This window comes from Marmota flaviventris, chromosome 14 (genome assembly GCF_047511675.1).
Source record: "Marmota flaviventris isolate mMarFla1 chromosome 14, mMarFla1.hap1, whole genome shotgun sequence".
NCBI lineage: Eukaryota > Metazoa > Chordata > Mammalia > Rodentia > Sciuridae > Marmota > Marmota flaviventris.
Genome location: NC_092511.1, coordinates 56,622,703 through 56,647,969, shown reverse-complemented (window position 1 = coordinate 56,647,969; position 25,267 = coordinate 56,622,703). Strand labels below are relative to the sequence as shown.

At 43.5% G+C, this 25,267-nt stretch overlaps 1 protein-coding gene and 1 pseudogene across 3 annotated transcripts in view; one reads left to right on the top strand and one right to left on the bottom strand.

Annotated features, from left to right (window-relative positions):
- Positions 1-25,267, bottom strand: part of Arhgap25 (Rho GTPase activating protein 25) — a 98,908-nt gene that overhangs the window by 31,041 nt on the left and 42,600 nt on the right. For all 3 annotated transcript variants that reach the window (XM_027934612.3, XM_027934613.3, XM_071601664.1), the window contains exons 2-5: positions 24,441-24,640; positions 18,173-18,260; positions 14,736-14,852; positions 434-641 (exon numbers count right to left, since the gene is read on the bottom strand). In XM_027934612.3, the coding sequence (XP_027790413.1) occupies positions 434-641; positions 14,736-14,852; positions 18,173-18,260; positions 24,441-24,640 (613 nt within the window). The remainder of the gene's footprint in view (positions 1-433; positions 642-14,735; positions 14,853-18,172; positions 18,261-24,440; positions 24,641-25,267) is intronic.
- LOC114092057 (elongation factor 1-alpha 1-like) lies at positions 11,423-13,022 on the top strand (annotated as a pseudogene).

The window sequence follows — 25,267 nt, the reverse complement described above, 5'->3', positions numbered from 1 at the left end:
AAAAACAAACAAAAATTGTTTAAAGTGAAACAACAATAAAAGAGACAAATCATTTGATACAGTACATTCCCTGCTATACTGCATGCATGTCTGTAGGCTCAACTCCTATCTTCCCAAAGGGTGGCTTCAGAGTAGTTCTCAGCTTTCTGCCCTACTCTGCACGTCCCGTTCCCTGTATCCTGGATGTCACTTATCCAAAAGGCTCTAGTGCCAGTTCACATCATCTCTGCTATAAATAACAGCAAACTCTCTTGACTGTGTTACAGGTCCCGAATTCTGAATTGTGAACAGAACAAAAAGCTCTTTCTGTTGTAAGCCACAGTTCTTGGAAGTGTCTGTGCAGGACCCATGGCTCAACTGGAATAGAGAGGTCCTCTCACAGGGCCAGGCAGAGGAGAGGGCAGAGAGAGAACCGCAGGCGAGGACCACGTACCTGTCAAAGGAGGGCCGCTCCCCGGCATCAAAAGCATCTCTCAGCTGCTTCACCAGGTTGTCCTGACCGGGTAGGCGGAAGATGCCCTCTTCATTCACACCGTGCTCGAGGATGAACTCTGCACACTTCTCCACCAGGATGGGCACCAGGTGGGGGCCGAACTTCTGTTCATAGGCCACAGTCTCATCCAAGCGCTGGCCAAACACCGCTGGAAAGAGAGCAAAGCCCATCATTCGGACCTTTCCTAGATCAACTGACAGATCAAAGTGCTTTGCTTACTTTTCTGTGTGGCCTGTGGCTTTAAAGAATTCAGTGCAAAGATACTAACCAAAACACGGGAGACAAATTACTCATTATATTTCCTGAAGCTATAAATTTGGGGCAGTCTCTGTCAGGTTATTTTTTTTTCTATTCACCCACATATTTATATATTTAAAACAACAGCTGGAGTTAACAAGTACTTGTGTGCTAAGGATGGTACCAAGTATTTTGTACACCTTTTATTATTTAATCTTGCACCCGTTTTACGTTAAAGACGCTGAGCTTAGACATGCTAGTGAACTTGCCAGCTCATATATAGGACACGGCACCGTCAGAATTCAAGCCCAGACAATAAACTCCTGGGAACGTGCAGTAAACCATGACAGCAAGCAGCCCATTTTGAATTCTGCTTGAGGCAGAGAGCATGAAAGCATAATAGCCACACAGGGTTGTCTCATACTGTGCTAAACCATTGTGACATTTAAAATAACTACTATTATAAACATTGCCACGGTGTACACATTCTCCACCCTCCTGGGGTGTATGCAGCACACATGCATTATGTCTAATTAATTACTTAATTAATTAACACTTGGATAGGTGAACAGACATTTCATTCTTTTGAACTATTTCCAGAGGGCACACTCCCACATGAAGCATTACAGGGTCAAGTGGTTTGAACATTTTTATGACCTGATGGTATGCAAATTGCTTTCCAAAAAATCTTTTCTCCAATTGCACTGCCTCCAGCAGAGCAAGCATGGACCAGCGCCACCCCAGCCCCAAAAGCACTGGGCTATCTGGAATTCCCCCACCCACCATGGGTAACAAAATGAGTTTCTAAATGAGCACAATCCTTGTCGACCTATTCTGCCATCAAGCTCCAGGCCCCTAGTGTCCTGAGGGTTCAGAAGACAGGCCGTGGCTTCAGTTCTATCTTTCCTGGTCCTACTTCTTTTACAACCAGGACTCTGCTTCCCCTGGCTCTTCAATCCCCAGGACACCGGTTTGCAAAGATCCCAGGTTCTCCTCACGATTCTATCTCTGGCTGAAATGCTCTATCGTGAGTCTAATTAAGGTAGATTCCACCTATAAAGAGCTACACCAGGCTCTCTCAAATTTTCTATGTCCTCCTGGCCTTCACTGCAGCCAAACTGCCACAGTTTCTTCTTTTTACCATTTTCAAAACCCTCCTGCTCCCTACCTTCCTGAATCACTGCTCTACCCGAGCAACAACATTTTACTGGGCTTGAATAATCATTTAGTTCTCCAATTGCCACAGAAGTGGTCTTCAGTTTGCTCCTCCAAACCTAGGACCTCCTCTGAGCCCCACCCCTCATCATGTCCCAAGTGCTGGAAGGTGAGAATGTTGGGTCTAATCCCAACCAGATCGTCTGGGCTGCTGTCTGTCTCACTGCATTTCAGTGAGACTTAGTTAGATTAAATAGTCCTGTGGTACAAGTGTGAAAGCCAAGGCTGGCATTCCTCAGGTTGGCCTGGCACCCACCAACATTTTTGGTGTGACTTACTGTCATGCCCCAAAGGCACCTCACCCTGATGTTCCCAAAACACAGTGCTCTCCAGTCTCCGTGTCCTTGGACAGTCTCTTCTGGCTGCCCAGCTTGTTCTCTCCCTTCCCTGTCTGATGGATTCTGTGTGTTTTCCCTGGCCCCTCTCAAATGGGGCTGGTCTCTGCTGGCAAGTCCCTGGATAGACAGTCTACATGCCTACTCTGTGCATCTGCCTCCCTTCTCAAATGTCCTATTTCTTCCTACACCGAGCCTATGTGCTACAGGAGATCAGAAGCCCCCTGAGGCCAGGAGCAGAGGGAGGGTCTCTTTTTGTCCCCAATATTTAGCATAATGTCTGGCACAAGGCAGATGCAAATTCTGCTGAATTACTTAATGAATTAACTTATCCTTAAGCAAGTATTTTGGCATTTCTTTAGTTGAAACATTAGCAGGCATCTCTGCAGACATGTAGGACCTGATTCTTGCTTTCTACAGCTTACATAACATCCAGTTATGGAAATGACAGGACCACACAAAAAATGGCGAGAGACAACCAGAGAATGTCCATAAACAGAATTAGGTTTCTGTTTGTATGTGAAAGGAGGTGAAGAGAGATTTCCACCAAATGAGAAGGACACGATGAAAATGATCTGACTTAAAACAGACCACATGGTATTTGGGAAATTCCCTTTGAAGAGTTTTTTGTGAGGTCCAGAGAGTGGCCGGCCCTTAGGGGGCCAGGCAGATGTTTTTTGGAGCAGTTAAAACTTGGGTTCCAGGAGTCTTCAGGACTCACCTGGGGGAAACCCAAACATAATATAAGGATGAGAAGTCAGGCTTTTCTCCTCAGCGGAGACCATCAGCCTTGCTGTGTCCGGCCTCCACTCCTCCACATACTCTGAGTTGTTCTCACGAGGACATTCACTTCCCAACATTACTTTTCCCTCCAACATGCCCACCATGCCGGTTCCCACTACCTTCCCCACATCTTCATCAGGCCCCTGGGAGCCATGAGGAACAAGCCATTGCCATCTCCTGGAAATTTATAATTCCAATCTTTCTAAGACCTTGGTTCCAAATTATCGTCACCCCCTTGAGCTCACTACCCCTTCCCTCCCCTCTGTGTCAGTAGGTAACCTTGTCTCCTCTGTCCCTATGTCTCCAAATGGAGAAGACGAGTGTACTCCCTCACCCCCAGTCCTGCCTCTCTTTCCTTCCTCTACTTCTGTCCCTGTCCTCTCAGGGGAAGGAAGGGTTCTGTCTTCCTGAGTGATGCTTTCCTGAATTGTCAGCTCCATCCCTTCCATCTCTTCTGGGACTTAATCTTTATAATATAAATTGTATTATTTTGATATAGAGAGCCTATGTTAGCTTAGGTCTTTGGCAATTTATGAAAGAATAATCTTCTACCCAGCTCTTACGACCTGCACCCAAATAGCCTGATGAACAAAATTCCAAAAATTAGAATTATCCATAATACCTTTCTTTCCCCCAATATAGATCCCATCCTACATATGCTTCAAATAACTTTCTATTTTTGATGCTGACATCTACATCATTCCTGCAATGGTTGCTTTCTTCCTTTCTTTCTTTTCTATTTTTTTTTTTTTTTTTTGGTACCAAGGATTGAACCCAGGGCCCTTAGCCACTGAGTCATATCCCCAGCCCTTTTTTTGTACTTTATTTAGAGACAGGATTTGGCTGAATTGCTTAGGGCCTCACTAAGTTGCTGAGGCTGGCTTTGAACTCACTATCATTCTGCCTCAACCTCCCAAATTGCTGAGATGATAGGAGTGTGCCACTGTGTCCAGCCTACAAGGGTTTCTTTTGCAGCTCTGTTTCAAGAAAAACCCTTCTACCAGAATTCACAAAATCATTCAGCAAATGCCAACTGAGCATCTGTCCTCGTGCCAGGCTCCTTGGTGGCTGGAGATTATGATAGAAAGAATGAAAGGTGATCTTTGTGCTTAAAAACTCTTGCGCTAATGCCATTCCTCCTATCCACTACCTGGAAACCCAATCATTCTGAGTTTCGATGTTTCTTCAAAGGGATCTGGCCACTCCTTCCTCTGGGTTAATGGAGCCCCCCGATGCACACCTCTGTTTTTATGGCCTCTCCTGTAGTTTTATGATGATTTATTTAAACATCTTTCCCTTCCACTGGACTGTGGCTCCTCAAAGGCAGACAGCTTGTCTGGCTCACCATCTATTTTTATCTCCTGGCACAGAAATTGGCACGTGATGGACCAGACCACCAAGAGCTATTTCTACCTGCTGCCTCCCATTCCTCTGGGCCTCCACCCCTTCTCTATTCAGCATTTCTCCAAAACTGCTCTTGTCTGGAGATCAATAGCCTTTATAGTTCTAAGCCCAGGAGTCAAATGTCCAGGCTGCTATTAGCAGCATATGACAAAGCAAATCACTCCCTCTCCTCAAGACGCTTGCTCATGTCGCCTTGGGTACACCACTGTCTCTCAGTTCCTCATTTATCTCATTGGCTGTTCCCTCTCGGCCTCTCCAGATCATTGGTCCTTTCTCACTGTCCCCTAAATGCCAGAGTGTTCCAGGGCTTCCCATCCCCATCTTCATGAGCTTCCTCATAATCTCATGGCTTTAAATATCACACAGATTTAAAGACTCCAAACTCTACATCTCCAGCCTAGAAATGAGTTGAAGCTCTTTCCTCCAGCCAGAACTCACCACTGTGGGCTACATTAGGACCACAGTGCCTCTTCTTCCATGAGACAAAGAACATTCTTGTTACTTTTAGTTTGTCTAGGTCAGGTTTTGTCCTTCTTCAACTCAGATCACATGAGGAGTTTGGAATCCAAAACTTCAGTGGAACTCCAAAGACCCAAGCCTGAATAGTACTGATTTCTGATCTCTAGACCCTTATCTCTACCCTTTGATTCTGAGTGGACGTGAAAAAGCCTAAATGTGGGAAAACAGATAAACAGAGAAAAGCCCAAGAAGAAAACAGGAAGAGGCCATTGAAGGAAGAAGACACCGGGGCAGGAGTTACTCCAAGGCCATTCTCCACGCCAAGGACAAGAAGAGGCAAGTCCCAGGCTGCCACTTCTGTGTCATGCCCTAGTAGACTGGACCCACTCTTTCAGGGGACTGGTGCTCCATGCTGACTACCCTCTGGCAGCAGGATGGGGTCTGATCAACTCCTACTCAGAAGTCATCACCACTTTGAGCCAGTCACCATTACACAGGCATTTCCATCCTAACCATTATAACATTTCATTAATTATAATTGCTCTACGTGATAGAATTATTATAATTGCTAAAGGTAATATCATGATCCTCATAATTGGCCACTTTAAGTTAATTTTGTGCTGGGAACTGCCTAAGATGTTTTCATGTGTGCTATCTAGTTTGGTCCTCGCCGAGCCCCACAAAGTGTTCTATTTTACAGATGAAGAAACTGAGACTCGGATGAAGAATTTATCTTTAGGTCAGAGTTACTCTGTGGGTCTATATTTACTGCTTTAATTCCTTTTGTTTAAAGTCTATAGAATAAAATTTCAGATACCATCAAGTCTCAAGGGGAGGGACTAAGGGATGGAGATTCTTGGTGCTTATTCCACAGTCCTCTGGCCATCCCGTGCCATCCCACTTCCGTTCCATTATGTCTACCTTGTTCCTCTCCAGCCCTCCAGACCTAACGGCTTTGGACAGAAGGCACCCACCCCACCCTGAACAACCACAGGCGGGTGACATCTCATTATCACAGACTGGACAACTGCCCAGTCTCTGTACACAGCACATCCTCCATCCTCAGCTCCATCTCCCCGTCCCAAGTTGGGTTAGAAAACACCAGGACCCTGGGGTGATTTGGGGAACTAAAGATGGAAAGATCAGCTGTCACCTCCCTCCCAATCTCATTCTTTCTTTGCCATCACTCAAATACCCCACCCCCTGCATACCCCCAGACCCTGAGGACAGTCTTTCCCTCACCCCCACCTGCCATCCCAGAACTGGTCCCCATGTCCCAGTAGCTCAGTTCCAGCGTCATCCCCCATCCCTGGCAAGACAGCAAAAAGGAACTGAGAAAAAAGTGTGTCTTCTGGCAGAAGAATCGAATCACAAAAGAGGAAGAAATACCTTTCTTTCGGAGACCAGGGGTTTTCCTCTTGAAATCCCAACAAAAGAGCAGCGCCAGGACAGGAAAGCCACAGTCCAGTTCCCACCGCGGCATCCTGGGAATATGAGGCATGGCGGCACCGAGGACTCAGAGCCTCTGACAAGCCAGCCCCAGGCCTCCTCTCCTCCCGGCGTTGGAAGAACCGTCCCTTTTCCTTTCCAGATCAGCACATGCTTGCAAACACTACTCAGGCTCCGAGTCCCATACGGAAACCACGGGATCTGTTTGCACCTGCCCCGGCCCTCCTGGCCCTGATTCCCACACCACTCCCCTCCTCACTCACCTTTACACACAGGACCTGTGGCTTTTAAAGAGTCAACATAAAGCTGTCGGTGCTGCAATAAAAATAAGTGCCTCCTTTTACTTAGTAGCTAATTGTCAACAGCCATTCAGGGGATAGCTCAGAGATGGATTAAAAAAAAAGAAAAGAAGAAAAGCCCAGACGCTTACCAGCATTGCTCCATATATCAAAGTGTCTGGCAGGAACACAGAATTTCACTTAGCATTTATGAAGCCAGCCCACCCTTCCCTGGAAATGCTTTCAGAGTTGCACGTGGCTCAGAGACAATGCTCTTGGAAGTGGGCTGTTGGGTAGACCAACATGATCTCCCACCCCCACAGAGAAGATGAAACTCACATTACAGCAACCGAACAGATAAACCCAGGAGGCCAAAAGTGGACTCTCAGTGACACAGAGGAACAGGCAGGAGCAAGGTTGCCAGGAAGGGCCCCGGGGTAGTCTCACAGTGCCAACCTAATGCTCATCCCTCCAGCAGTCACAGTTCAGGAATGGAGGACTCAGCTTTGACACCACCTTCTTCCTCCATGTTAAATCCACTCCCGCGTCCTGACAATATTTCTTCCAGAATGTTGGGTGAACCTGTTTCACTCTCTCCATCTCCATGACCACCACTCTTGTCCATGCTTCTCTTGCCCAGATGACAGCCTGACTTTCACATTTAGTCTCCTGCCTTTATTCAGATCTGAGACCTTTGGTTCAAGTCATTCTTTTTTCTTTCTTTCTTTTTTTTTTTTTTTTTTCTGTGCTGGGGATTGAACCCAGGGCCCTGTGCAAAGCAAGCACTCTACCAACTGAGCTAAATCCCCAACCCTCAAGCCATTCTTGACAAAGCAACTAGAATGATCTTTTAAATATAATCTGACTGTCTCAAGAAATGCGCTCAAGAAATAGTTGTTGAATAAATAAATAAACAAGTATCTTACTTGAAACCTCCCAATGGCTACCTGTTGGTCCTAGGATGAAGATCAACATCCTTGACCAAACCATCTCTGCTGTTACCACCTTCCCTGACCTTCAGAGCCTGTTCTCCTGTCACAGGACTTCTGCACATGCCACTCCCTCTGACTGAGATGCCATTCCTTGTCCCCCTTCTCTGCCTGGCTAGTCTCATCACCAGCTTAGGGATGCCTTTCTTTACCTTCTTGACAAATACTCATATTTTTTTTTCACATACTACCATGTATTTTTTCCAGGTGTAATTTTGTATTTTTCCCTTCACTCTTTTGACTGACTTTTGGGCCTACTAGTAGATTGAAAGCTCCTTGAGAGAAGGGATTTTGTCTTTTTTTTCCTCTCTCCTCTCTTCCTTTGTTACTGTTGAACCCCTGGGGCAGGCACCATGGTTGACATGATGCATGCGCTCAAGAAATAGTTGTTGAATAAATAAATAAACAAGTATCTAACTTAAGTTAGGAGCTGGATGAAGGTGAGACAAGGGAATTAGGTGAAACAAGTATAAATCATTTCTTTTAATATTCACTTCAGCTAGAGAGAAAGGACTAGATCACATGGAAGAATGGTGAATCACAGAGGCAGCTTATGCCACAGGCTAAACTGTGGTAGATTGTGAAATCCTGTTCTTAAGGATGCAGAGAACCTAAAAGAATTAGAGAAAGAAAAGGTACTTAAGCCAGAGAACAATCTGATGTTTACATACTATATTATATGCCTTGTACTGGCAAAATCACAAAGGTGCTGAGAACACAGGACCTGCCCCAATGCCCACAATTGGAGCAGAACAGAACTATGAACATCTTAATGCACTACTTCCGTGCCCAGAAGTGACCTGAACTAAACTTGAGATGGCTAATGTCAAGAGGAAGCCGTAAAAGCAGCCTGCATTAATAAAAACTGGCAACAGAAACCAGGTTTCAATGTAGGGATCCAGAGAAAGCATAGAAGGGGTAGTTTGGGAAAAACAGGCAGAGCCAGACTGGGACACGTTGACAGAAGTTGGGATGTGATTGACTATTCCCTTTCTCCTACTTATATTAGGGAAACTTGGAATTGCAATCAGAATTTCCTGGGAGAAGAGTTGGTCTAAACTTTCCAGCAAGAGGGTTATGACAAGCTTGCCTACAGAGAAGGCTGAAAAGCGAGGTGCCATTCTCCAAGGTTCAAGGAAGCTCCAGAGCCAGCTCCCAGGCAGGAGAGGCTAGGAGAAAGATTTGGAGAGCCATGGAGACTTCGTGGCCATTTCTCCAGTCAAGGGAGAAAGGAGCCAAAAGCGAATTGGGGGCAGGAAGAGGTGTCAGCTCTGTAGGATTATCACCAGAGTGACTTTTCTAATTTAATATTAAGATTCACTACCTGGGGTGTACAGATGGGCTAACAGTTGTCTGTAAAATATTTTGCTGTTGAGAGAAAAAATGGTTGTGTCTAGTTATCATTCCAGAAGTTTCCATAGCTTTTATCAGATTTTCTAAAGGAGTCTTTGAACCGTAGAGAGATTCATCCAGACTCATCCATGGCATGCTTAGAGGGAGAAAATTCTAGAGGGAGGGGGTCAGAAGAGCTGATCATCATTCAACAGAGAGGACAGCCTGGGAGAGTAGAAAGTGACACTATGGGAAGAGGTAGCCTTTCATTTCATTTCATTTAATAACTATTTATTGAGCACTTGCTATGTCAGACACTGTTAAGACTCTGGGATACACCTACTGACCAATATAGAGAAAAACAATTCCTGCAAAAGAAACTAACTATGAACAAAGGAAAATGAGTACAATATTTAGCTTGTCAGAAAGGAGTACATGCTAAAGAGAAAAATGAAGAACAGAGTGATAGGGAGGGTTGGAGGAAGGGAAGAAAGGGTTAAGGGTTAAATAGAACAGTCAGGAGAAGGCCTCCTGAGGTGATCTTTGAGCAAGGACCTGATGAAGGTAAAGAAGCAAGCCATGTAGCCACCCAGGACAAGAGGATGCCAGGCAGAGGGTCCTGAGGCAGGAGCATGCCTCGAGTGTGAGAAGAGACAGGTGTAGCTGGACAGAAATGGTATGGAAGATCATTCTGGAAAACAAGAACAGAGAGGTAACCAGGTACCCCATGAGTCAGTATAAGGCTTTTAACTCTTACTCTGAGTAAGAAAGAAGCTATCGGCCAGTGTTGAACAGAACAGAACCTTGATGTGACAGGTTCAACAGGCTTACCCCAGCTCAATGACAACAGACTGCAGGGAGGCAGGGGTGAGGGTGTGGAAATGTTTGGAGGCTATGGCTGGAATTTGGACAAGAAAGGATTCCTTCTCCAGGGGGTGGTAGTAGTGAAGGTAGTGGGTAGTGGGTAGCTCCCTAGTGGGAAAAGCCACACAGTTGCACGAAGGACTAGAAAGAGGTGACAGCAAAACATCTCAGTGACTTCACAAAGCTTGGGGGACATGTCCTGTGGACCTAGGTGTGCGTGGACCTAGGTGTGCTTTACAAGTGGTACTGTGCAAAGAAACCTTGGCCCTACCTCTTGCCCCACCCCTTGGACAGGCCATTTATTCCCTTAGAACTGAAGTTCCCTGACTTAGGAATAGAAAGAACAAGTATCTGATTTGCCCAGTGGCCTTAGATGGGACTTTGCTGTCTTAAAATGCCTTCTTAGGCTGGGATCTTGATTTGGTTCACTGGATGACTTTAAAAATACCCGAGATGCCACATCAGAACCAACATTGATCTCTGAATTAGTAAGTAGTGATGTACTCTGACTTCCGTTCCCCTGGACTTTCCACCACCTACAGGACTTATGCTTGATTTGCTTCTCAGGGTGGCGGCTCTGGGGTGGGGGGCGGGGAAAGAAGTCCCCTGTGTACTCGGACAAAGTACAGCAGGTCACCATGGCAAGGCTCAGTCAAGCATCGCAAAAGGCATAGATCCTGGTGAAAGTACATTGACAGCATTTTGACTCAGAGCAAGTACATATTTAGGCAACATTGGCTGTCCTGGTCAATATAGGCAGCCCGATAAGCCCTATACTGGGGAAAGCGGAAAATGTCAACAGGGCTTGAAATAATATAATCTAAGGCAAGAAGGAAGGTCACACACAGCTAAGATTATGCAGGCTGAAACAGCATATAATCAAGCTTTAATACATAAAAATCCTTGTCTTCTCCCTTAGCACAGTTTTTAAAAAAAAGTGTTTAGGGCCTGGGAAATGGTTAACAAAACTATGTAACTCTTTCTGCTACAGGATACAGATGGCTGGGCAGGCACTCTTGAGTTTAGCTGTCCCATTCAGGTCACATTTTTTTTTTTTTTTCTCAAAGCCCTTGCTGGTGGGTCCAAGCCAGAGCTGCCTGCCACCCCAGGTCTTGGAACCACAAATGAACTCGGGACCTTAGCTGAAATAGGCAGTTTTTTTCTCAGTTTATAATGGGACTGTTTAGGATGAAACTGTGCTTGTGGGAGAAGCAGAGGAATGCTGGGTTGGCATGGCAGTACTTGGGACAAGCAGATGCATGTCCATGCCCACTAGATGAAAACAGGCAGATTTGCAGAGAAAAGCAGGAGAAACTGCATGTTGCCAGAGAAACCGACAGGATAAAGCTCACTTCCACATTCCATCCCTCACCCCTGGCTCTTGTCAGGCCCCCTCACAGTTTCTGCTTTCGGTTTCTATGAGTAGCTCCTCTATCTGCCTGGTAAGTCCTCTCTCTGTGTTGTTTAATGTCATCATATATGATTTCTTTCCAAATAATCCTGAAATGCATCAATTAAGATCCTTTTTCACAACAGGTTTGCCACAGGAACATGTCGTGAAAACCACCACTAAATCAGAGCCAAATGGGAAAGGAAAAGATTCATATTAACATTGCTGTCATCGAATATGTAGATTCCAGCAAAGTCCACCACTACCGGCCATCTGGTCTACAAATATGGTGGGATCTACCAAAAGAACCATTGGAAATTTTGTAAAGGAGGCTGTTGAGATGGGAGAGGCTCCTTTGGATATGCCTGGATCTTGGATACACTGAGAGCTGAGCATGAGTGTTGTATCACCCTTGACATGTCCCCTGGAAATCTGAGACCAGCAAGTGTTACACGACTATCTCGATGCCCCAGGACACAGAGACTTTAACAGAAACCCAACTACAGACACATCTCAGGCTGACTGTGCTATCCTGATTATTGCTGTTGGTGTTGGTGAATTTGAAGTTGACATCTCTGAGAATGAGAAGAACCCTGAGCATGCCCTTCTGGCTTACACACTGGGTATGAACAAACAATTTTTGGTGTTAACAAGATGGATCCCACTGAGCCATCCACATCCAGAAGAGAGATGAAAAAATTATTAAGGAAGTCAGCACCCATACTAAGAAATCTGGCTACAACACCAACACAGTAGCATTTGGGCCAATTTCTGGTTGGAATGGTGACAACATGCTGGAGCTAAGTGTTGATATGCCTTGGTCCAAGGCATGGAAGGCCACCCACAAAGTTGACACTGCCAGTGGAACCACTCTGCCCAAGTTTGGATTGCATCCTGCCATCAACATGTCCAACTCATGAGCCTTTATGTCTGCCCCTCCAGGACGTCTACAACATTGGTGAGATAGGTGCAGTCCCCGTGGGCTGAGTGGAGACTGCTGTTCCCAAACCTGACATGGAGGTCACTTTTGCTTCAGGCAATGTCACATCTGAGGTAAAGTCTGTTGAAATGCACCATGAAGCTTTGAGTGAAGCTGGGGACAAAACAGACTTCAATGTCAAGAATGTGTCTGTCCAAAATGTTTGTAGAGCTGGGCACAGTGGCCCCAGCCTGTAATTCCAGCAGCTCAGGAGACTGAGGCAGGAGAATCATGAGTACAAAGCCAGCCTCAGCAACTTAGTGAGGCTCTAAGCAACTCAGTGAAACCCTGTCTCTTAATAATGTACAAAAAAGGGCTGGGGTTAGTGGTTAAACATCCCTGGGTTCAATACCCAGTTCTGAACACTCCCCCCCCCCAAAAAAAAATGATGTTTGTGATGGCAACACTGCTGGTGACAGCAAAAGTGACCCAACAGGGGAAGCAGTTGGCTTCACTGTTTGGGTGATCATCCTGAATCATCCAGGCCAACTCAGTGCCAGCCTTGCTCCTGGATAGCACTGTCACAGCTAACATTGCCAACAACTGTGCAGAGCTGAAAGAAAAGATTAATTGCCATTCTGGAAAGAAGACAGAAGATGGCCCTAAATTCTTGAAATCTGGTGATGCTTCTATCATTGATATGGTTCCAGGCAGGCCATGCGTGTCCAGCTTCTCTCACTATCCTACTCTGGGTTCTTTTGCTGCTTTGTGACACGAGACTGACAGCTGCTGTGGATGACATCAAAGCATGGACAGAGGCTATTGGAGCTGGCAAGGCCACTACATCTTCCCAGAAAGCTCAGGTAGCTAAATGAATGCCACTCCTAACATTAAATATTTGTTTAATAAATATGAAAATATATTTAATATATAGTGGGAGAACCATCTCAGAATTGTTTGTCTCAATCAGCCATTTAAGTCTCAGAGTTAAAGACTGGCTAATGACGACAATGCATCATAAAGACTTCAGAAGGAAAAGGAGAATGTTCTGGGGCCATTGTGTGTGTGTGTGTGTGTGTGTGTGAGAGAGAGAGAGAGAGAGTGTGTGTTTTTAAGTTATTAGTTTTTAAATCAGTACTTTTAATTTTTTTTTTTTTGGTTCCAGGTATTCAACATTCAACTCAGGGCACTTAACCACTTAGCCACATCCCCAGTCCTTTTTTTTTTTTTTTTTTTTTTTTGTATTTTATTTAGAGACAGGTCTCACTGAGTTGCTTAGCACCTTGCTAAGTGGTCGAGGCTAGTTTTGAACTCGCAGTCCTCCTGCCTCAGCCTCCTGAACTCCTGGGATTACAAGGTATGGTACACCCAGTCTCTACTTTTACTTCTTAATGGAAACAACTTGACCAAAAATCTGTCATAGAATTTTAATACTCCTTTAAATAAAGTTTAATTAGGGAACAAAAAATGATAGGCGCATGGCGAAATTTTTAAGTTATTAAATAAAAGATACCAAATTGCATATATCCTATGTTTATCATTCTGAAAAATGTTTGTATACATGTAAAACAAACCTAAAAGTACCTCTCATGGTTTAAGGGTTTTTTTTTTTTTTCAAATTTCCATAAAATTATCATGGTGTTCTTAAAACTTTTGGAATAATCTGTTGGGTAATCTAACAGATTTACTATTTAACCAGATTTACTATTTAAACCCTGAAAGTGTCCATAAATGATTTCTGAAATAAGAAGAAATTAGTCAATAAATAATTATATATTTCTAAAGTGGTCCTGAAGTTGACACAAATACGAGTATCCCTAAAAAGCTTGAGAAAATTGTGTCTTGTGAGCTCATCCATATCAATTCTCTCACATTTTTATAGAAAAGAGAAAACACACTAGATTCATGTGCTTGTTGATTTTAGAAGCCTTCTGCCATCACTTTTGATGTTGCTGCTGTTGTTGGCTATTTTGCAGTCAAGATATACTTCTCTGGTGTGGAAATATCAATAAAATTCCCAGAGAGCTCAAACACTTGAATCATGTAACCCCGAGAAGTGTTGAATACAGAATTCACCATGTACCTGCAAGACCTCCAATCTGACTGCTCCTATTTCGGACAGCAGCTTTATTTTCTTGTGCCGATCAGCTTGTTACAGCTCTTGCTATCAGCCCTCTTGGGTCCCATAAGTCCCATAACTGGGAAGATCCATAGGTTCCCTGTGGGTTAGTGCTGCGAGGAACCCTGGGTCAGCTGGACCAACCTACTCATTTCACAGATGGGAGTGCTTTGGCCCAGAGAGTCTCCTCTCTGGAGATGCTTTAGGGCATCACACCCATTTGATGATCAATGCAAAGGACTTGCCATCCCTACAGTTGATCTGGAGTTGACCCAAGAGAAAAGCTAAATGCTCTCAACCCTCTTTTCTTTCATATTCAGCAGAGGACTTGGCCATGACCACGGTCTCAGCATTGTTCTCTGGTTGTCTCCCTTGAACCACTGTTTCAAGGAGGGATCACATTGGGAGCTACTTCCTCTTCATGCCTGAGATGCCACAGATACTTGCCCAGGAGAGCCTGGTCCCTTACCTCCAGAAGGTGTGCCAGCAACTCTCCTGAGGAATTTAACCCACTCCTCCATCTCTGCTTGGGAGCTGGCCATGAGGACATAGGAGTCCTGTCCCATGCGATTCTGGTCCCATGGGGCTGGAGGGAAAAGTAGAACACATGAAGGTCTTAGAGTGGTGGGGGAGGAACTATAAGTAAAAGAAGGAAAGGAAGCGGAACCTGCACAGATTCCTTGACTCAGCAAACACTACCAGTCAAATAACATAAGGCATTCTCCAAGATCCCAGTGCGACTGGATCTCCATGCACTCTTATGCTTTTTGCAGAAATTCTAATTCTACAGAAAAATAATTAAACACCATGGTTTGCAATTGGGATGGTTTCGGCCTAGAGCTGCTTTCACAGAAGACAGATGCCAATCCTCCTAAAATAAAGAGGAAGTTCACCATACAAGTTCAGCATTAGAGACAGGATCAACCCCACAAGTCTGGAGTCTTCAGGTCATTATGTCAATCATGGGTACTTCCCTAAGCTAGCTAGCTCGGAGCACAATTGTGGGAAATTGGAAGGAGACAGTAACCTTAGGTGGGAGTTACAATGAATATAAGTGTGTCTTTTAGCAAAATCACTACTTTCTGTTCAGATCACTGTTCTCTTGATTGTATAAAACTTTGCAAATGGTAAGTTCTCAATATTTAGTTAATGAACATGTGAATTTGTTAGGACTTTCTTTACCATTTTCAATTTAAACCTAAGATACAGACATATGTAGTATTCTTGAGTTTGGTATTCTCAAAAGGGTGAAACGATAAGGAGGCAAAGGTGGTACAGAGGGAGACCAAAGGAAAGAATGGGGGAAAATGACAGAAAAAGGAAAATCAGGAGAGAAGGGTAAGAGAGGGAAAGGATGGGTATTAACCTAGTAAACCTATGAGACTTAGGTTGTAGACCATATAGTTAGTACAGATCTGGGACTAGAATTTTAACATATTCCATGAGACACCTTATAAGCAGGAATCTACAAAACTGGAATTTTCTTTAGTTGGCTAAAAAAAAAAAAAGGCTTTAGAAGGGATAAGAAAGTAATAGTAATACTTTTCAATTATAGGATACTGTCATCTTTCAAAATAGCCTTGTAAACCTTAACCTGTTATTCTCACAGTGTCAGGCCATGTCCCTCAGAGAGAGCCTATTCTATTGCTATGTTTTGTCCAAACCTGTATTTTCCTATAGGCAACAAAAGATTTTCAAATTCGCCTTGGTTCTGGTCTCCTGGAGCTAGCGAAATGTCACAAGTCTCTCATATTTTCTCCCTTTGGGACATCTTGTCATCAGATCATCAGTTTTTCTGACCTGAAGGGTCAGTTTGTGAAAGCCTTGGCCATTCGGAAAAAATCCTACGATCTGGATGTTTCCAAAAGTAAAATGAAAAGTAAAACGTGCTTGGGGAAGAACTAAAAGATACCCTAGGTACCAAAATGTCCCTTTGAAATAAAATGAGGAGTTGTATTATTTCTGTTTTATAAATAATAAAATTGAAGCCCAAAGATCCAAAGATGCCCAGATGGTTACTGCCAAACTCACGGCAAGATCTAAATTGTTGCCTGCCTCACATTTTAAAAATAATAGCCTAACAACAATTAAAGGCTTCTATCTGAACCTTGTACGACTGAAACTGCTGATCCCAGAGAGATGGTCCTGATTACAAAGCCCATTTCTTATGCCAGCATTGGCCCCCAAGAATTGTCATATACAAAAGGAGCATAAAAAGAGGAACTGAAAATTCTCTGCATTAAAGAGAAAAATCTGAAAATTCACAGCATGAAGAGCAATCTCACTTTAGGTTGGGTGGAGACTTAGGGACAGTGGTGGCTATAGAAAAATGGTTCCCTACCTTACTACTGCTTTAGAATTATTTGTTGTTATGAAGTGTGTGTTGCGGGGAGAGAATGAATATGAATCTATCCAAGAATTCCCCCAGCAGTCTAGGAAACTGCTGTGAGCATGAATGACCAAGAGAGGACAGACCTTCCTCCTGCCCCACAGAGCAATCTTCTAGGGAACTGGACTTTGGTGCAAAGCCCACAGTGAATTTTTCAGGGGAAGCTCTCAATAGAGTTTTCTGAGTTGAAAGCTCAGGCTTTGGGAAAGGTGTTCCCATGGATGATTGTGTCCCACAAATTGCACTGGGAGAGGGATTTTAAGAAAAGAGGTTTTAAGAGGAAAGGATGGGATTTTCCCAGAAAGGGAGAAAGAAAGGAAGAAAGAAAGCTAGACCTTCAAACCAAAGGAGGAAGAAAGAAAGCTAGACCTTCAGATCAAAAAGCAAGGGTGTGCCCATGAGGGAACCACCCTAGACTTTTTTCCTTTATTTTCTCTAATCATAGCTGATGTTAGGATTTTTCTCTGTATTATATAATTCTCTCTACTTATCCTCAAAATGTCTCTGCACTTACACGACACTACTATATACCAGACCCTGTACCAAGTGTTTCATATGGATTTCTCTACTTTACCCTCATCCTCATGATCACTGTCCCCATTTATGGATAAAGAAACAGAGACAGAGGCTTGTTACACAAATTATAAGTGGCAGCATCAGGATCTGGACCTGGGCAGGCTGGTTCTAGACTGGGCACTTCTACCCTTTCTGCTATGCCTCCTTCTCCATCAATGTCCTGTTCTATGCACACAGCTGCCTTGTGCAAGTGGGATTAAGGAAAAGGGCATTCTGGGAACTTGTAAGCTCCCCTGCCATAGCAGCAACACAGCACAGCCAAGTGGGCAGTCTTGACGACTCAAAGGACTAGGGCTGGCAGAGGGGCAAGAGACAAGGAAAAGCAGCCTCAGTGGGGCAGATTCAGGAGTCTGAGCCAAACGGCCCTTGCTTCCAATGCTTTCAAGGTGGTAACTCTTGCTTGGGAAGAGGATCCTCCATCATACAGATCAAGTGTACAACAAGTGACATGCAACACCTAGCATGTGCTAAGTGTTAAGTGTGCAGCAAGTTGTCATTTCTCATTAGGTCCTCTTGAGTTGCATGAGACTGCTGACTTCCCATCATTTTTAACCCACCTAAAGGGCCATTTAATATGGTTCATTTATATTTCAACTGTTAATTTTAATGTTCCATTCACCTTCTAGGCTGAGCTACTTTTAGTGGTTACAGGATAATCCACTGTCCATATGAGGGCTGCAGGGCTTGGGACAGTATCTAGCTCCAATTACACTCACAATGTGCTTATAGAATTGAGCTGAATGATCACCCACTTAGGGCATTACTCAGGCCCTTGATGCTATCCAACTTGGATAGGCTTATGAACTACATGAGGATCCTCTATGTTATTAACAGGTTGACTGGTTAGTTGGTGAAGGACTCACTGAATAAAATCTTGACTTCTAGGATCCAGAAGTCAAATGGGAATATAAAACACCTCTGTCTAACCATTTGGCACCTACCTGGAATGACTTCAAAGACAAACTTCCCGGCTTCTTCTGGGTTTGAGGCAATCTCTTTGATGGTACTTCCTGGTAGATACATGCAACCCTGAAAGATCCAAAGTCAGACCTTTAAGATAAGCAGAAATTTTATCCCCTATGAACTAAAATTAAATTGAAGAACAGATGGGATAATAATGATGGGGCGAGGAGGCAGGCAGGTAGAGAGGAACGGGAAAGGTGGCATCCAGATATTAATGGGGGCCCTTCTGCTCTTCAGGCCTTGGCCAAATTAAGTGGCAGCAATCTGACAGCAAGCTAGATTCCTAGAAAGAGAAGGTCGAGGTCCAGATGGGAGAATGTGCTGAGAGGGTGTCATCACCAACACTTGCCACATTCCACCTTTCTAAGACCCAACTTCATGGTCATATAAGACACATGATCCTTGTGAAGGCAATGGCGGACACCAGTGGGACCATACTACTTGCCAGGCCACCAGAGGGGGTCAATAGGATGGAAGCACAGGTGCCTTTTGAAGGGGAATTTAGTAGCAGCAGTCAATGAGAAGCACGGTCCAGATGCCTGCCCTTTGTTAACCACCTTGAATGTCTGATTCATTTAGTTCCTCTGGCAGTCCTCCAAGAAAGACATCATTATGCACATTTTGCAAACAAGGAAACTGGAGGATGAGAAAGATTCTGTAATTTGCCTACACAGGGCTGGTAAATGTCATAATGGTAGTACATCCCAGAAGTGAGTTCAAAGTCAGTGCCCCCAACCGTTACGGTAGGGAACAAACAGCTTAAACCTCCACACCACCCCTGGATCCATGGAGAAGGAAGAGAAGGTTCAGTGACCTCAGAGGCACAGATGCATTTTCAGAAAAACAAGTCAATGCCACCGTGTGTAAGCCTGGTGCATTATCACCTGCAGTGCACTTTCACACACAAAGTCTCACTAGATGGGCTGAGGCTATAGCTCAGTGGATGAGCACCTGCCTAGCCCATGTGAAGCAATGGGTTCGTTCCTCAGCACCACATAAAAATAAATAAATAATAATAAAGGTATTGTGCCCATCTACTACTAAAAAAAAAAAAATTAAAAAATCTTACTAGATCCCCACCATAGCTCCAGATCAAGAGCAGGGCAAGATTTATGACTTCTACTTTGCAGGCAAGGAGACTGGCACTAGGAAAATATAAAGGACTACACAAAGTGATATAGCTAATTTTAATGGAGTTCATTATTTGTAACTTATATCTCACTGGATGTTGAAAGTAATGCCTCTAAGAAGACTCATGTGTCTTTATTTTTTTAAAAAAAAGGGGGGGAAGAAGAAGACAGGTGACCCAGAAAGCTATAAGTGTGAAGAGTTTTCAGAGAATCTCAGAAGTAAGAGCAACTCAGGAGCCTGAAACAATGAGTGTTTTTTGAGAGTCAGGAAATAAAGATGTCTAAGACTAAATGAGGAAGAGAAAAAGAGGAGGAGAAGGAGGAGCTGGTGGTGGTAGAGAGGGTGAAGGAGAAGCAGGAGGAGAGAGAAAAAATAAAAATATATATGTCTATAAAATGGAATTCTGTAATTCCTTAACGTTCCTCTGGTTTTATTACTTAAAAATAACCTCCATTCACATGATCTTCACCATCTTTAGTCAATCACATCAATGCCTTCAGGAAAATGACCTTGAGATTGTGTTGCTGCTAGGCTACTTCTGATGAGTTATGGCACCAGAGCAAAAGTCCCTGTTGCTTTTAGACAGGAAGGAACAACTGCTAGGCAGGGAAGGAAAGTCAAGTTCAGAGTGAACTGCCTCTCTAGACTGGCAACTGGTACTCCGTATCATTTCAACAGAAAATAGTAGAAATAAAATACTAAATAAATATCTGCTGTTTACTGAGCAGTTACTAGGTGCCAGACTCCTATCTGATTTCCCTGAATATATTAGCACATGTAATTTTCACAAGAAATCTATGATTTCTAATATTTAGTATTAGAAAATCTAGTATTTTCCCCCACTGCAAAGATGAAGAAATAAAGCTTAGAGAGGTTTATGAGTGGACCCAAGATCACAAGCTAGTTCATAAGAAAACGATGATTCAAACCTTGGTCAGTGTGATTCCAGAATTATAAATAAGGCCTTATTTAAAAGTCCCACCTGCTAGAAGAGTTGAACTTATTCACTCCAAGGCATAAATTATAAATTTCTGGTCCTTTCCTCAGACCGAGCAGGAGAGACCCTTCAATATCGTAAATGGATAAAAAAGATAGGCTGCAGGAAGAGACACCAGTTGGGGTGAGGGTGGGGTCACTGATGAGGAAGAAGCTGTCCCAGAAAGGGAAGGGCCCAAGCGGCCTATAACCACTTTCACCCACTTTGCAAGTTGACTAGGGTAGACTCTATGTAAAGACAGGGGAAGGGTATAAGGGTTTTGAGGCCACAAGTCCTGCAGCATCAAAGCAGGGGTGACAGATATGGCAGTGATATGCTGGAGTCAGAGGCTACAGGCTCATGAGAACTGTCATTTCAGGAACTTGAGCCAGCTGCCAAATACAGCCATTAGGAAGACCTAAACCATACGAACCTGCGATCAAATATTTTAATAAAGATTCACTCAAACTTTATAACTTCCTAATAACTTACTATATTTGACTGTTATTTCTGTTGTGGTGATTATTTTCATTTGTAGTTATCTGTGTGGTGGAAATTTGTATGACATGGTGCTATCTCACAGCTCTTCTTGAGGTCAGTCACATATTGGTGGTTTGAATCAATCATGATAGGAATATCTGCACCACAGAAGTTGGTGAATACCACACACAAGTCAACTTCCCCACCAGAGAGCCTGTTGTTAAGTTTTCACCAGCACACCACTGACAGAAAATTACCTGTTGGTTTAAATTCCTACACTCAGAAATGTGGGTCAAAAGGTTTGTACATTTTAAAGACAAAATACCCTCCAGAAAGGTTGTTTGAATTTTCATTTCCACTAGCTGTGCATGAGGATTCCTGTTCCCTAGGTCTAATTCACTAAAATTTCTAGAAAACCCTTCTCAATTTGATAAGGGGACAGTGTTGTCTCAATATTTTACATTGCTTGTCTTTCACGAGATTTAACTTTTTAACGTATGTTTACTGGCCATCGTATTTCTTAGATAAATTGCCCCTTTGAATCATTGCTCATTTTCTCTTAAGTCATTTGAACTGTCTCATGGATTCGGACAAATATTTTGAATATTAAGAAAATTTGTTTATCAGAAATACATGCATTTTTTCTTGAAGTTTTATTTTATTATGCTGATTTTTAAGATATAATTTTTATTTATGAAATTAATTTTTCCCTCATGTCATCTTTGTTGTGCTTTAATAAACTTTAGCTTCTTAAAGATCATGCAGATAACTACATGTTCATTTGGTATTTTTATAAATTTATTTTTTTACATTTAAGTCTTAATCTAGAATCATGAATGGTGTGAAATGCAATGTGGAAATGTACCTTTGCTCTTGTCTGTAAAACTTTCATTTCATTTCATTACTAGGAATCCCAAAACAATGTTAAGTGACAGTATAGTAATAGTATTTTAAGTAGATTTTTCTTTATTGTAATGAAATAATTATGAGTGTATGCAGTCTATAAGTATGGCCACTTAATTCTTGTTTGTGATAATACCTAGATGTTAGTCCAAATTCCCAACAGTAAGAAATTAGTTAAATAAAATACAGAATATCCATCTGATAGATTATTTTGCCACTATTATTATTTATATCACAGAATAATGTCAATATTAAGGGGCACTATTCATGATACATTATTACTTTTTAAATTAAGTATTATTATACTAATTTTACATTTACAATAGATGACTTTCCAAATGTCTATGTATAGGGAATACTGAACTTTTATTTCTTATTGATGGGATTGTAATTTTTTTCTTTGGGTTTTCTACATTTTTCAAATTTCCTACCATGCACATGTATAACTTTTATAATCAAAATACACATGACTATATATAGTAAAATATACTCATTCTTCCGAAGGAATTCTAAAAACTTTATTTTTAAATTTTCTGCATCTGAAAATATTGTTAGATTTTAACAAATGCTTTATACAGCTACCTGTTGAGAGGCTGTGTAGTTTTTCTAATTTTCCATAGGGCATTGGTGAATTACATTCAATAGATTTCTTAAAAATAAATAATCTTTGAAGCTTTACCTAATTATCTCAGGCTAACCAAATCCTGATAAGCCTTGGGTTTCCTCCTCCTAGAAGTAAGGGGAAGAAGCAAGGACCTCCAAATACTAATTTTACCCTTCAGCATTAGTCTGTTTCTACAAAACAGTTTCTTACACATGCTTCATATCATTGGATCACGAAACAAATGCAGGCAATATAGTATTGTCTCATTATATAAAAGAAGAAAGAAGCACCCAGAAAAACTAAATAATTACATGACCAATTGTGGAACCAGGACAAGAACACAACTTTTGCTAATTTTCACTCTCTACACTTCACAGAAGCAAAAGTCACCCAGCGGCCTTTTCCACTGCTTTGGGGATGGTCAAAAAGGACTGACACCTCCCTCACTCATTGCAGATGGGATAACTTCCCACACTGTCTCAATGCACCAACCACCACTGTCTTGGCCTGGAATTGCTCACCTCTGCTAAGGTCTGAGTTGTTCACAAAGAAAAGGAAGTCTGGTTACCACACACAGGACACCAGCAATAACAAAGTGTGTGGTAGGGACTCTGGGGCCCTTCCTCAGCCTCTAGAGTGACAGACACTCAAAACACTCAGAGCCATCAAGGGATGCATGGTTAACCAAGTCCTGCTCATCTGCTGCTGGTCCTCAAGACTGCCTTCCAAAACTGCTGTCCTCTTCCAAAATGACTATTTGATTTTGGCTTCACCTGTCCATATCCACACATTCTTATCCTCACTCTTTTCAGTCAAGACCACCTATTCACCTACACAGACAAAAGCTCTAGGTGGGTACCCAGGCATCCTGGTTGTCCCAAGACATCCAGCTTACATCTGGAATCTTCTCTTTCTCTCACATACCACAATGGCCACAAAGAATCCATAAAGTGAGGAAGAAAGTCCTAGGCCCAAAAATTGGGATCGCTAACCCTACTCTTACAGCCTTGTGCATGCCATCAGGAAACCCTGCTCACTCTACCTTGAAAGCACCTCCGAAGTCTGACCACATGCTTCTAGCCCACTGTGATTCTAAATAGCACAGCCTCTCACCTAGATTGCCTTGTGTCCTGTTCCAGCCTCCATTTATTTTAGAGCATGGTACCCAGAGCTATATTTAGAGCATGGTACCCAGAGCCATAAACTAAAAGATGTCACCTCTCTGCTCAGAAACCTGCAATGCCACCTGTGATACTCAATATAAATGCTCAAGTTCTCAGAGAGGCCTATATTGCCCTTCACGATCAGTATCCCCCACCCCAAACTCTGACTTCAGCCCTCAATTCATTGGCCTCATCCTCTCTGGTTCTCATTTCCAGCTCTCTCCCTGCCACAATGACCTCCTGCTACTATCCACACAGGCCACCCATGCTCCCCTTTAGGTTTCATGGGGGCTATCACCTCTGCCTGGAATGCTGCTTCCCAAGATCTGCCACGATAACTCCCTCTCCTAAAATATCACCCTCTTCACAGGGCCACTCTGACCACCCTATTTAAAATTGCAACACCTCCCCAACTTCTCCATATCCCTTACTCATTCAATTTTTTTCCTCCTAGAACTAATCTTTTTTCTAACAATCTACATACTTTTCCTTATTATGTTTATATTCTATCTTTCTAAGCTCCATATGGCAGCATTTTTACCCATTTTACTCACTGGTTAATTTTCAGTATGCAACATACCATCTGGCATTAGAACGCTAACGTTTCAATGCCTTATGTTCAAACATCACAAATGATCAATATATACTGATCAAAGGAACAAATCAAAGAGCCCCCAAATCAGTTTTCCTGAGCCCAAATGAACTCTCTGAGCCCTTGACTCAGTGTTGCCACCACAATGGGATCCTTGACTTAGCAATGCACTTAGGAAGCAATGCACTGGGGACAGTGCTCCTGTCATCTTTGCTACATTTATGTATCTAGAATATAATAAAAAAAAAAAGCAAAAGCAAGCTCCCCACAGATGGATATGTGTGCAGCTCTATTGAGAAGGCCCACGTGAGTTTAGGTGCTGTCTAACCTGGCCCCAGCCCGGCCTCTTCTGTGCCTGCAGAGGGAGAGCCATATTAATGGGGACAAATGCCCGTACCTGCGGCTTCATGTCCTCCTCGTCCTTGTAGTAGTAGAGTTGCTGTGCCCTCAGCACAAAGTACCTCTGCTGCCAGTTTTTCACGATTGACCTCTGCTTCTTCAGCCATCCCATCTTGATGGGCCTTTCCAGGGGGTTGGGAGTGGACGATGGGTGAAAGGCCGCCATCTGCTCACCGGTCATCACGCTCCTGGACCGAGCTATAGAGAGGAAGAGAGAGGCCGACTGACCGAGGGACATGAACCAGTGAGCAAAGGGCGAGTGAGGAGGCAAAAGAGGAAGCCCCGAGGGGGCTGAGGAGCGGGGTGCAGCCACTAATGGGTCCAGCTCAAGGGTCCAGATCTGGATCAGAGAAAGTCCCCCCCGAAGGCCGGGAGAGGAGCGAGGGGCCCCTGCTGACCACAGCCGGACTCAGCGACTCGCAAGCCGCCGGCCAGCAGCTGCTGCCAGCCCCCGCATTCTGCAAAGCGAAAGATTGGCTGGAGCCTTCTAAAAAGGAAGTGGCCGCAGCATCTGACAAAAGGTGCTTCCTTTTCCTGCGTGGGAGTTAGTATCTGACAAGAGAGAGGAGAAAAAAATAATGCCTCGCTCTGAGGGTTCACGGTGAGTTCCACGCAGCTGCTTTTGCCTCCGGAAGCTGCCTGGGCATTCTTCCACAGCCACGGGTTCCAAGGAAGAGCTGGGGTGTTAGCTCTGACCTCACTGTCCAGTGGAGTCCTTGTCCAGAAGACCCCACTAAAATCCCTAGGGCTGTCCTTGTGACCCCCATCAGGCAGTTGGCACTTCCTTGATTTTCCTTCAGTGTGAGGTGCTGGACCCTTCTGTCC